This window comes from Glycine max, chromosome 13 (assembly GCF_000004515.6).
Source record: "Glycine max cultivar Williams 82 chromosome 13, Glycine_max_v4.0, whole genome shotgun sequence".
NCBI lineage: Eukaryota > Viridiplantae > Streptophyta > Magnoliopsida > Fabales > Fabaceae > Glycine > Glycine max.
In genome coordinates, this window is record NC_038249.2 from 35,029,987 (window position 1) to 35,043,648 (window position 13,662).

The 13,662-nt window shown below is 32.1% G+C and overlaps 2 protein-coding genes across 2 annotated transcripts; one reads left to right on the top strand and one right to left on the bottom strand.

The window, feature by feature from the left end:
- Window positions 1-5,796: 5,796 nt before the first annotated feature.
- LOC100787261 (ubiquitin thioesterase otubain-like) lies at window positions 5,797-9,840 on the top strand. The gene is made up of 10 exons (NM_001255191.3): window positions 5,797-5,900; window positions 6,012-6,062; window positions 6,318-6,565; window positions 6,849-6,914; window positions 7,012-7,095; window positions 7,243-7,365; window positions 8,373-8,425; window positions 8,597-8,646; window positions 8,722-8,822; window positions 8,981-9,840. The coding sequence occupies exons 3-10, from the start codon at window positions 6,401-6,403 to the stop codon at window positions 9,242-9,244; spliced, it is 906 nt and encodes a 301-aa protein (NP_001242120.2). The 5' UTR covers window positions 5,797-5,900; window positions 6,012-6,062; window positions 6,318-6,400; the 3' UTR covers window positions 9,245-9,840.
- Window positions 9,841-11,533: 1,693 nt separating this feature from the next.
- LOC100306210 (calcium-binding EF-hand family protein) lies at window positions 11,534-12,561 on the bottom strand. The gene has a single exon (NM_001248529.3). It carries the CDS (start codon window positions 12,158-12,160, stop codon window positions 11,816-11,818), a length of 345 nt encoding a protein of 114 aa, NP_001235458.2. The 5' UTR covers window positions 12,161-12,561; the 3' UTR covers window positions 11,534-11,815.
- Between the last annotated feature and the right edge of the window lie 1,101 nt (window positions 12,562-13,662).

Consider the following 13,662-nt stretch of genomic DNA (forward strand, 5'->3'; position numbering starts at 1 on the left):
TAGATTATCATATTAAATTACATATCATACCATCGTAATGGAAAAGTACCATATCGGATTATCGTATCCAAACTAAGTTTAGACAAATTTCTAGAACAAACATATTGAGCAATGATAACCGTGAAATTTGAGTTAATTTTGACTAAAAATGATTATAATTTCTTTATTTTACTGTTGTTTTTAATGAAATAATAAAGAAATTAATATCTTTACAATTTTTTATTAATAGAAATTAAAAGAAGAAGATTTCAAGTGCTATGAAGGAAAATTGATGCAAAAATTAAAAGAAAGTCTTAAAGAAAAATTGGAAGAATTGGAAAGCTCACTTAACGCGCAAGACTGGCCCAGCGCGCAATACACGCTTGGCGCGAAAAAGGCCCATGAAGAAGTCCAAAGGCGCGCTTAGCGCGAGGTCGCGTAAAAATTAAACTACCTTAGACCTATAAAAGGAGTAGGAAGCAGAAGGGGGAAGACAAGAACTCACACACTGGATCTATCCCTTAGGGGAAACCCTCTCTCTTTAACCATTCCCCATTTTCTTGTTATTAGTCATCCATCATCTTCTTCCATCCACATCAACCCCCTAAAGTGTAAAAGTCTCTCATGACAATGAGAGACTAAACCCCCCTAAGTTAGGGCCTGACAGGCCTAAAAAGTCAAAAGATGTACTGTAATGCTTCATATCTATCAATGCAATCAGGTATTTTCTTTCCTATTGTCTTTTCTTGTTTTAATTTCATGTATCATTCATTCTTGCATTATCTTTAGGGATTAGTCGCTCGGGATAGGATAATCCTTAACATAAATACAAGAAAGGTCTTACATGAATCGATTTTAGGGATTAGTAACTTTTGTATTGAAAAGTTTCATGAAACTTATATCTTTTTCCCAACTTATGGTTCTTTTTGTAGGTTTGTACATATTTTTTATGTTGAGTTTAATTTTACTCAGTAGATATTCCCAATATTGTGAATTAATGTGGTTCAACTTCAATTTCAGGCTAAAAGATAAAAAATAAGAAGGTTGAAGCAGCTGGTGTTTCGCTAAGCGAGGCATATGCGCTTAGCGAGTGACATCCGCTAAGCGAGGCACTCAGCTCGCTTAGCGAGTTGGGAGAATCTAGAAGATAATTTGTCATTCATGCACGCGCCCAGCATGCCATCAACTCGCTTAGCGAGTCATTTGTCTCTTCTCGCGCTCAGCGCGTACAACTCCCTAAGCGAAAATCCACTAACTCGCGCTTAGCTGAAAAATGACGCTAAGCGAGCCTTCAGGATCAAAAAACCCTTAAAAGACTAAAGTTGACAAAAAAAAAAAAGAAAATAGAGAGAGTTCTTTGGAAGAAAGACGTAACAGAGCAAGAGAGGAAAACTTGAACGGAAGGCCTCAGCTTTCAAGAGGATTTTAGGTTTAGGAGTGATTGTTAGGGTTTTGGAGGTGAATGAGACATCCCCACCACTTTGTAATCTTAATTTTCCCTCAAAAACCTCATCTTGGTGCTGAAAGGTGCTAACTTGCAATGGAAGGCTAAATCTCTTGTTGGGGATTTCTGCTAAGCTTTGATGTAAAACTCTTCACTATCTATTTAAAGTTGTTTTTACGTGTTCATTGCTTTTATCTGTATTTAATTCTTGCGTGTTTGTGGCTTGATCACCCATTTGTGTATAAAGTTAGGATTTTTAGCATTGGAAAGTGCTTTAAATCCTTAGAACTGGATAAAACAGACTAGAGAACTGTATGTCTGGACACGAAGTGTAGGGGTTTAGTTTATATTATGCTGTAATCCTAATGCAATTCATTTAGGCTAAGTTCGACAAGGAATCTAGAATAAAGTTTAAATAGAATTAGACTCATTCACTAGAGGAATCCTAGTTTGGGTAGTCGTTTTCGGCATAAAACACATAAACAACCATAAATAGAGAAAAACACTTAATTACATCATTTTGTTCAGTAGAAAGACCCAACGTTTTAATCATTTGTTTATCTCTCACATTTAGATAGTTAATTTTGTAGTTAAATCAAAACTATAGACACAACTTCTCTTTATATTTATTGGCTTTATACAAATATTTACTTACTGAATGAATGCTCTCTGATTGAAACAAGTTCCATGTCGACACTCGGTTCTTATCGTTCTATATTACTTGTGCGACTCGGTGCACTTGTCGATTAGCATCGCTGACCAGTGGAACAAGTTTTCAGCGACCAACAATTAGTCGCTCGGGAGAGGATAATTTCTAATATAACTCAAAGGAAAAGGTTTCTTAATAAAATCATTGCTAGACATAGAGTGATTGCATTATGCGTATGCATCAAAGCAAACATATAAAATTAGAACTTCATGCATTTTATTTATTGAGTCTTTACAAATACATTTGAAAGATAGATAAGTAAGATAGGCTTATCATCATGAGACACTAGAAACAAGTATTCTAATAGATGTGGGTAGGAAAAATTCACCAAATTGATAGAGAAAAATCTAAAATCATACATCTTAAGCAAATAAAGCCTGTTAGGTCCCAACATAATTACATTTTGATTTTATCTTTTCACATTTAAATTGTTGTTTATTTTTTCTGTCATCTTTTTCTTTGTCTTACTCCAAATTTCGCACCTATAATTCTTTATCTATGTCTTCTTCTCTTTATTGCTTAATAATTGGGGTTGCATCACTTAAGTACAACCAAAGTCCCTGTAAATTTAACCCTTGGACTTCCATTTTAATCTTTACTACTTGTGATAAAATTGGTACACTTGTCAATCTGTTAATAATCAATAATTTGATAATTATAATTTTTTTATCATACAAGTTAATAATGACTACACATCTTTATCAAAATTGAAAGAAGATTGAAATCTCCTTAAATCAACTTAACTGATTGTACAAGTTAAATTAGGATGCATAAATTATAATTACATAATTAAAATTAATTTCTCAATATATTTTTTGTCTGAATTTCATTTCTCATAGTATATGTTCACTTGAAAAATATGATAAATGAAACTAAAATAAAATAAAAAATATAATAAATAATGTGATTAGAAAGAAAGAAAAAGACAAAAGAAGAAGAAAAAGTAAATATATACATTTTTACATATTTAGGTCAAATGACTTTTTTTTTAATTTGATCTTTTATTTTCTAAAAAAATTATTTTAATCTTTTATGTTTTTAAATTGATTCGAAATAGTCCTTCTGTTAAAAGCAAATTTAACACCATTAATAATATAAAGATAACCCGCCACAAAAACATAATTTCTTTTCTGAAATATCTCCATACTATAATTAATACACATCAACAATTTTTAACTCCTACTATAATATTTACAAAGTTTGAAAAAATACACAAAAACATGTTCTAACCTCCATGAACCTAGAACATCCCCAACCCATAACCAAAAACAATTGCAACAATTCTTAAAATTGGTTTAGGGCTTCTAAATTGCATATCTTTACAAGCAAAACCCAAAAACAATCTTTGATTTTGATTCAAAAACTTGAGAGAATTTACAAATCTTGTATTCAAAACCAAATAAAAAGTTGCACAACAATCTCCCTCTAGTGCTCCTTCCTTCGTTGTGTCACTACTACTGCTACAATGATTATGAGTTTGAATGCTATTATCATCATTGTTGTCGTCGCATTGTTCACTTCTGTTGTCACAAATTATTTTAATGATGTTTCCAACGACGAATGAAATCCATCATATTAGAAAAAAGTAAACAAACGAGCACAAATATCATAGATCTAAAATTAATCTACAAATTAAAAAACCAAACACATATATGGTATCAGTGAGTGTTTAAAAAAAAATACTATAAGTGAAACCCATTGTGACTCTGATGGTTTCGATGATGACAAACATAAACTATTCAACGAAAGTCACAAAATACTAATAGTAGGGACTAATTTGAATCATTTTAAATAAAAAAATAATCAAAATAAACTTTATAAAAAATAAAAGATTAAATTGAAAAAAATAAGATAAAGAATCAAATAGATAATTTAACTTATGTTTTATTTCTTTTCAAAGTTTTCATTCTGTTTGATATAGAAACTTATTATGAATCTTTTAAAAGAGTGAAACTGAAGACCTTGTGGTTAGAATTATATAAATTTTCAAGGGCATAATTTTACATTTACAAGGTTTAAAACTTTCAAAATGAACGAAATTATTTTATTTGAAATGAAACATTGTTTCAATCTAAATATTTTATCATCGATGTTTTAAAATGTAGATTCTATTAAAAAAATATCATCTCAATATTATCCTAGGGTGTATTGGATTAAGATTTCAAAGGATTTTAAAAGACTTTTTTATGATTAAAAAGTCTTGTGGTATTCAATCAAGACTTTTATAAAATATAAACAAATCTTGTGGTATTCAATTAAGACAATAAAGATTTTTTTTTCAGGGCAACAAAATCTGTTGGTATTCAATTGAGATTTCTTACCACTTTTAAAATGTCTTTTGGTATTCAAAAGTAAATAGATTTTGATGGATTCTTTTGTGGAATGGATTTTGAGAGACTTTTTAGTTAGAAATACACATAAAATACTCCTCCAACAATCTCACCCAAACCCTTGAGACTTTTCATAATCTTCCAAAGACTTTTTCTTCTCCTGCCGAACAAGACACAAACCACTACCAGGTTTATTCTCTTACAACTTTTCAATCAATTTTACCTACTTTTTAATGACAATCGATAGTCAATATTGTTCATACTATATGTATATTACGCAAATCAAAAGAAAAGGGTGCTGTATATGCTTCAAGATTTCGTATTCATATTGTTTTCAACGTCCAGGCAATGAATATGCATCAAAAGAATGACAATTGATATGCATCAAGATTTCATATTGCTTTTTTTTAGTACTGTATATGCAAATCAAAATAAAAAACTTTTTTTTTTTTCTGTTTCTTCAACTTGTTTTTTTTACAACGTCCATTATTATTATTATTATTTTCTTGTGTTATTATTAAAATATTAATTATTAATGTGTTATTATTATTTTTTTGACAGCGTGTTATTATTATTATTATTGTGTTAATAATTTTTTAATTGTTATTGTGTTATTATTATTGTTATTTTGTTAATAGTTTTTTTTAAATGATTTTATGATATATGAGTATTATTTTTATGGAAAATGCTAACATGTGCCCTTAAGACACTTGTTAGTGTATTATGAACCCATTGTTCAAACACAAGAGCAGGAACGAGAAGATGCTAATATATGGAGGACTAATATAGGTTCATATATGAGAAGAAATGCTAATAATTAGGCGAACATGAAGTGAGAATCACTTTGTTATTATTTTTTTAGGCAATAATGACTTTGTTATTAAAAGGTTTAAAATTTCTATCGTTTTTATTTTCTTTATTCAAACATTATAATTTATTTATCATCTTTTTCATTCACTTTTGTAACTTCCGTTATTTTTTTGTTTAAAATGTATTAATCTTTCAAAATCTTAAAAATCCATAAAGTACTTTGAAATCTTAAAAATCTGTGTTAGAAATCCATTAAAATCTTGGGTTAAGAATCCTGATTCTAAAAAGTCTTTTAAAAAAAATCTTTTAAAATCCCACAAAATCAATACAATCTCACATAATCTTTTAAAATCTTCAAGATTGTTTTTGTCAAAATATTCTCTCAAAATCTCAATCCAATACACTTCCTTAAAAAATATATTTATGTACGATTAATTATTAATTACTATAACTTATAAAAATCTTCTAATTAATTAACCCGTCAGCGCCGTGCACTATAAAACGCTAACGCTTATGCGTTTCGCATCTGTTGGGAATTTAGGGATTTGCTTTTACTGATCTCAGTCTTCCACCTCACTGTCCTAGATTGTGGGGTTTCTCTTTTCAGTTCTCATCGTAACTACCATAGGTTCCGTTAAACATTCCCCTTTTCGTGCTCTTTTTATTTTTATTTTTTTCATTTCTCAATGCGAATTGAAGCAGATTTCACTGTGGTTTTTTATTCTCTTTTCATTTGCAGTTGCTGCTCCGAAAAGGGTTTTCCTAACACCGCCCATGCAATCAATTTCCGGTTAGTCTCTATTCAATTTCCATAGTTTGTATGTTAATGTTGCCGCGTGCGCCAATTTATTCATCTTGTGATGTGACGGAAATAAACGATTGCTGGATTTTGATTGCCAATATATTCAATTTTTGTTAATGTTGTTGCTATACTTTAAATTCCTAAGATTATGGTTGCCGCCGAGGTATGAGTTCAATTGAATTTCATCAGTGAAATATTAACAGTGTTTCTGAGACTAACATGAACGGATATTATTTTTGGCAGGGTTGTACAATTCGTGAATAGGTTGTTGCTTGTTCTGAAAAGTAGTGGATAGTAAAAAATATTGAACTTTTTTTGAGAGAAAAATGCAGAGTAAAGAAGCTGTTGTGGAAGATGGGGAAATAAAGAGTGTGACTGCTGTAGGGTCTGAAATTGATGGGTGGACCAATTTTGGGGACGATGACATAATGCAGCAGCAGTATACAATTCAGTCTGAAGAGGCTAAGAAAGTTCCATTTGTGGGCGACAAGGCAAGGCTTAGTGCATAACTCTTTGAAACTTCTCTCATTTCTTACCTAGCGATTTAGGTTTAGTTGGTTTACTGGGTATAGTGCTAATAACTTCCCTCTCTTGAAGATCTGAATTTGATCTATTTGAATATGAGCTTGAGGAAAGTACCACAAGTCATTACATTCAAATTGCATTACTTTGTGTCCCTTTTTATTCTTTGCAACTTCTTTTGGGGATGGAGGGGGTGGACTATAATTTCAATAATGAGTGTATGGACAATGATTTCATGTGACAAATTGGCAGGAACCACTGAGTAGCTTAGCTGCTGAATATAAATCAGGCAGTCCTATCTTGCTGGAGAAAATAAAGGTTTGCTAACCTCTAAGCTCTGTTTAATTTTTTGCTTTATTTTCTCCTTTCATCTTATCATGTTTGTTGAGTTCCCTTCTTATTCCCCTTAATGCAGGTGCTTGATGAGCAATACGCTGCCATTCGTCGTACTCGAGGAGATGGAAACTGCTTCTTTCGAAGCTTTATGTTTTCATATCTTGTATGTCTTGGTTTATCTAGCTTAAAAGCATATCCTTTGCTTACATTGGATGGCTATTTTGGGGTCTATGGAGTATGAAACTAAATATTCTAATAATTTTGGTCAATGATAGATTGTCATAAACTTTCTTTGTTTTTTTTTTCTCAGGAGCATGTTATGAAATGTCAAGACCAAGCAGAAGTTGATCGTATCCAAGCCAATGTTGAAAAAAGTAGAAAAGCACTGCAGACCTTGGGTTATGCAGACTTGACTTTTGAAGATTTTTTTGCGGTAACTTTTCTACTGCAATTCCTTATCCTCGTGGGATATTTATTAACATTTTAATATTCTCTTGGCAAAATGGACTACACGCAACTAACATTTGAAAAATACTTTTGATTGCTATTTTTGGAAATAGGGATATTGCACTGTGTGCATGAACTAATCTCTCCTAAAAATTGTGGTAGTTGAAAGTAGCTATCAATACTTTTTATATCTACAAATTAAGCCCTTAAACAATGGGAAATGTTTGAATAGATTTTTCATCTTTCCAGTTTTAATTCCTTAACAGTCTTGTTAGTCGTATGAGAATTGGGTGATTACTTCTATTCATGTCTTCAGAATTACCACATTATATAATCCTTATGTAAGTTTGTTTGTGTAGGAATAAATTTGAACTCATTTTTTCTTTTAATGTTTCCCCAAAATTAAACTAAAATGAAGTAGACTGACTTAATTATCATGTGATAGCTAGTTACCATCTTCAATAATCATCATTGCCTTTTCTTTATTCTTTTCTCTTTCCCTTTCAAATCACTGTGAGCTTGATATCTTATAAAATCATATACGAAAAAGTAAACCAACTTCAATAGAAGCTGCAAAGTCTGGGCCCTGAACAGATATGCCTATGGACCTGACAAAGTGCTTTACAGTTTACATAGATTGGAGCTATGGTCTATTTTTATTTTTGTTGCACTGGAAGCTATTCTCAACTTCTTGCTTTTCTTTTAAGTTGTAATTTTCCAATGAATGAAAATTGACTAAAGAGGGAAATAAAAACTTCTGGTTCAAATAATTGGGGAAATCATACAATATTCTGTGTTCAGTCTATAGAAAATTTTCTACTAAGGGGAAGAATTTGGAAATATTTTTGGCATATTTTTCTTCTATTTGTACTAATTCTAAATCTGTAGAGGCATTTCCAGAGGTTAGAAAGCTCATACATACAACTTTATTCATAATCTAAGGGTATATATAAATTTACTTTTGATTAATTCTATTGTTGTAAAAAATTTCAGTTATTCCTTGAGCAGCTGGAATCTGTTATTCAAGGGAAAGAGACTTCCATAAGGTGTTAACTTTTTCCTTCACCAAGAATTTGGGTTGACAATCATGAACCACAAGCATGATATGCTCCAATAGTATTTAATTATCACAATTTACTGTTTATCTAATTTTCTTATTGTTTTTCTATCTGCCCTGGGGTTTTATTTGAATGACCTTTTTATTGATATGATCACAGTCATGAAGAGCTTGTTCTTAGAAGCCGAGATCAGTCAGTATCTGATTATGGTGAGTGACTAAAAATCTACCCTAAATGCCTGGATCTCATTTCTTCCACATGTCTTGACAAATTTGTTTTGTCAGTCGTTATGTTCTTCAGATTTGTTACCTCTGCCGCAATACAAAAGCGCACAGAATTTTTTGAACCATTCATACTAGGCTTAACTAATACAACGGTCGAGCAGGTTTGTTCAATGTTGAGAACTTTTATAATCCTTCAAAAAGTTGCTTGTTAGTTGTTAAGTTAATCTGGCAAAAATGAAAACAACTATTAGCTCTATTGTTGAAAAATTGTCCACGGTCTCTGTGTTCTGATTTTAATATCATGTTATTTATTTTTTAGTTTTGCAAATCATCTGTTGAACCAATGGGTGAAGAGAGCGACCATGTGCACATTACTGCCCTTTCAGATGCATTGGGCATTCCAGTCCGTGTTGTGTACCTTGACCGCAGCTCAAGTGATACTGGTGGTGTCAGTGTAAATCATCATGATTTCATGCCAGTGGCTGGTGATCTCCCAAATGCTAGTTGCAGCTCTGAAAAGAACATTCCTTTCATCACACTACTATATCGTCCTGGTCACTATGACATCCTCTATCCAAAATGATGACTTTTTTGGGGAAAAGACCCTTTCTTTGTTACTTTTTTGGTGGTGGTGTGGAGCCGCAACAGCTCTGCACTCAGCCCGGTTGCTATAGGACATGTGTGGTCTGTACCTTGTTAATGTTGAATGGTCAATTTTCTTGAACGTTACCTGTTTAGAAGAGATTGATCAACAAAGTACGTCAACATTAACACGCTAACAATTTAAAACCCAGCTTGATGTTTGCTGCTTTACATGTTATCCATGATTTCATTGTTCTCAATATCTCTCCATGGGGGTTTAGTGATTAGTGTAATAGCATGGCTCCTTGTAGCTTCTGTAGAATGAAGCACGTGCATTATCTCAATGGCAATGGCAATGGCAGTTTCTGTTTTGCATGTGTGCTCATTTGTTACACAATAATATTGCACAAATGATCATTTTATCATTACCGTGTAGAACTTATGGATAATATAGCTCTTTGATGACTATAGGGGACTTATATATTGATAGGTTGGATAATTAATCTTGACTTAATTATAGATGGTTAAGATTGTTTTATTTGAATCCAATCTTGACTATCCATTGCGATTGTATGGTTATGAATAACTCTTCCCATATTCTCATTTTTCATGACCTTACTCATTTACTTTTTTGACAGCTTCAAATTTTAGATAAGGGCAGGAGTTTTGAGTTTTGACCCCCCCGCCACCAAAAAAAAAGGAATATAGAAAATAATCCAATTCAAACCAAGGGAAAAGTGTGGTGAACTTTCAGTTATTTAAAACAGTCACCATCAGTTCAGAGGCATATAGTGAATCTCTGCTTAAATGGGACTCTGGTCATTTGTTAACTTGTTAGGTTTCATGTTCATCCGGTGTCCCAAACCCTCAACCTCAACTTGATTATGCGGTGGAGCGTATTTAAGACGCTTCTACGTTCAACTGACATTTATGGCGATAGCGAAGCCAAATATCTTCAGCTTATTTGCCAAATCCGTTTTTTTCCTTTACGATGGGGTCATCAACTCATCATTTCCTTAAGGGTGGATTTGTTTGGACAAAAAGAGAGTGAAAAATGAGATAAATAATGATGAGATTCAAACTTTTATACCTTAATTCAAAATTTTCATTTCAATTAACTTCCTTTCTATTTTTTCATCTCTACGGAACGGACCATAAATGTTTTTGTTCGTGTATAAATAATATAATGATATTTTAAAATATTATCGTGGAAAGAAAAGATTGTTATGATAACATTTAGGTACATAATGATTGCTCGTTAAGATATTTTAATTAATTTTTAATTTTTTTATTAATAAAAAAATTTATTTGCTTATTTGATAAATAAGTTTTTTTTAATAATTTTTAACATTTTTTTAAACGTTACTTAAAAAAATATTTTTTTCCTTTTTTTTCTTATTATATTTGTCAAATTTTTTGTTTATCCTTTTTAAATAAACCATAATTTTATTATTTTTTTAGTTATTTTATATTTTATAAATACTTTAACAACTACTTTTGTCGAATAATTATAATTTAATAAACTAGCTTTTTAATTTTCGGCTACCAGCTTTCATCTTTTAGTTATCAATTTTCATCTTTTAACTTCTAATTAACTTTTTAGTTTTTAACTAACTTTTGGACTAATTTCATATCTAATATTGTGAAAAAGTATTATAAAAAATATTGTATATGCAATATAATTCTATATTGGACTATATGACTATTTGTCACTTTTGTGTGCCGTCCAGGCCAAGGGGAGAATATGAAAAAAGAATCAGTTACTCCATCATTAAGGCATCGTCACTTGGATTTCTAAATTGGGGGTGGGAGTGGTGTCCATTTGTATAATCAATTTGATACACCGCAGTTAATCTATATAATTGCATTATTTAGATATTGGTACACCACTATTGAATAAAGTAGTTATGGTAACACTACACTAAAAAATCCCTGGTTTGGCAAATAACAGGTGAAAATGAAATTATCTCCGTATAGATAATTCCCTTCACTTGACGTGCTCTGTTTTAAGCTACTTTATTTGCCCCTGGATTACTTCTTGCTCTGATGAAATCTCAACGTTTCCATTATTCCCAGCACATAAATTAGACTGTTTTGGACTTTTAGTCAACAATAAATTGCTTATTAATGTTGCTTATTAAAGGTCAGCATGAGTTAGAGCATCCACATTGCTGTTTCAATGCTTTTTTTTTTTAATATATTATGATGCCTATATTGATGCATAACAGCATGTATAGCTTACCGCGTATGGTAGGAGGCAACCTGATAGACAAAAATAAAGAGTAATAGTAATAACTTAATATGTGGCATGGCATTGTTGAATAAGACTTCAACCAACTAACCAGAAATCCGCAATTACACACTACAGAACAGCTCCATAAAAAAAATACTAAAAAAGAAACCAAAAACAAGAAATGAAAACCACCTTAGAACACACAAGATTAAGGAGCTGAGTGAGAGTGAAAAGAGGACAAAGAAAATGATAGAAAGAAAAGAGAAAAGATCAAGGGATCTAACTTACTTGGTTGAGCAAAACGCGTCAGTATTGCAAATTCTATGGATAAAAAAAGGACTAATGAAAAGGGTATATGGCTTCCTCCAAAAGTTCCTTGGAGTTGTTCATCAAAGCAGGACTCAACCTGAACATGAGGGTGCAAAACTCCATCTCATCCAGAGCACCATCACCATCAAGGTCACCTTCTCTCAGCATGCACCTTAACTCATCATCGTTCATCCCTTCCAACCCAAGCAATGCAGAGTTCTTCTTCAAGCTCTCAAACGTTATCACCTTCTTCTCTCTGTCCATCAGCAACTGAAATCCGTTTGTCAGCTCCTTCATGAACCCCTCAGTGCCCAGTTTCTCCATCATTGCAGGGAAGTAGTCCTCAAAAACAACCGTGTTCTTCTTCGACGCCATTGGTGCTAATTGGTTAATTAGTCTTAGTTAATTTCTCAATGCAACACTACACTTGTGACTAAAAAAGAAAGAAAAGGAATGGAGTTTGGGCTCTATAGTGAGAATAAAGAGAGGAACTTTTTTTGTGGGGAAGTTGTTAATCTGGGTATGTGCATTTATATAGTCAGATGAAGAATGGAAGGAAAGAGTGATGGATTGGTTGATGAGAAATTGACAATTTCTGGTACAGACGAAGGTTTTTGTAAAGGAAAAATTAGTGTTTTTTTTTGTAAAGGGTCGAAGAGACGGGAAGGGTTGTTGCTAGGCACTATTTTTGCTTGAACAATTTGGAGGCTGATTTTAATTTTCTTGTCTAAAGGGGTTACTCTTTCGTGGAAGGTGCGGGGAACCTCTTGTAGTGTGACTAACGAAGGTACAAAATGGCCATAATAATGACTCGTGAGGTTAGCATTTTCCTCTCATTCATGAGACATAAAAATTTGGTACTTTCTTCGGTTTTGGACTGCTGCATGCCACTGACAAATCCAAACACGAAAAAGTAACAAACAACGAAAGCAAGAAGATGCCGTGAGCTAGCCATGTAGTCCAAAGAGTTGACCCACACACACATAATTAAATCTAGATGCAAGTTGGATTATTAGGTGTTTAACGATTATCCTTGTACCCTAATTTGGATCTTATAATAAATTTTGAGATATTTTGAATTGGGATGCTAGAGTTTTCCTAGGGATCATAACATGATAATCGATACATGCATTCACGCACAATCATTACATCCTTTTTTTGTCTTACAAAGACCATAGGTTTGTTATATTACATGTTTATAAACACAAGTTAATATTTTTTCCCACAAGGCCACAACTTTGATGTGGTAGTGGTAGATGCCTTGATGGAATGGAATAATGCATCATGGATTGGAAAAAGACTGAGGCATTTACTTTGTTGGTTTCCTTCTGACAAGTCCTCTCGTGGCTATATAAGGCACAAAAGTGCCAAGGGAAGCTGCCGAATTTCTAAAAAGAGAAGAAACAAAGGAGTTAAATCATAGAAATTTCATGTAGTTTTCGAAGGTTTGGATTTAGCTGATTCTGTCTTATTGGGTTTGGAATGCTATAGTTACGTGGCTTCTATGAAAGATGGTTTGCGCAAAAGTAGGCACTGTGTACGGCTTGTATGTGACAGGACTTGGGCCTACAATGGCTTGTCGATAATAATAAAAGTTACTCATGTGAAAGAAAACCGTTATATCCTTTAAACAAATAAATTAATGTCCCGAAAATTACTATCAATCAAATCATTGATGATTGTTTTTATCCAAAATATTGGGAAAAGCTTCTTGTTCACGGACAAATAAAAATAAATTCTCCTTTTTATTAGTCATTGCTTGTTTTGTAATAAATTTATAAAGAAAAAATAGCCGTTTTTTTAATATATTAATATTAATAAAAATAAATTATTATTTCTTTAATGAGCCGAGTTAAATACATTTTTAATTTTTAATT

Coding starts and splice junctions, on each gene's coding strand:
- LOC100787261 (NM_001255191.3), top strand. CDS start 6,401: ATGCAGAGTAAAGAAGCTGTTGTGGAAGATGGGGAAATAAAGAGTGTG. Junction 7,096..7,242: donor GCTTTATGTTTTCATATCTT/GTATGTCTTGGT, acceptor TTTTTTTCTCAG/GAGCATGTTATGAAATGTCA. Junction 8,823..8,980: donor CTAATACAACGGTCGAGCAG/GTTTGTTCAATG, acceptor TTTATTTTTTAG/TTTTGCAAATCATCTGTTGA.
- LOC100306210 (NM_001248529.3), bottom strand. CDS start 12,160: ATGGCGTCGAAGAAGAACACGGTTGTTTTTGAGGACTACTTCCCTGCA.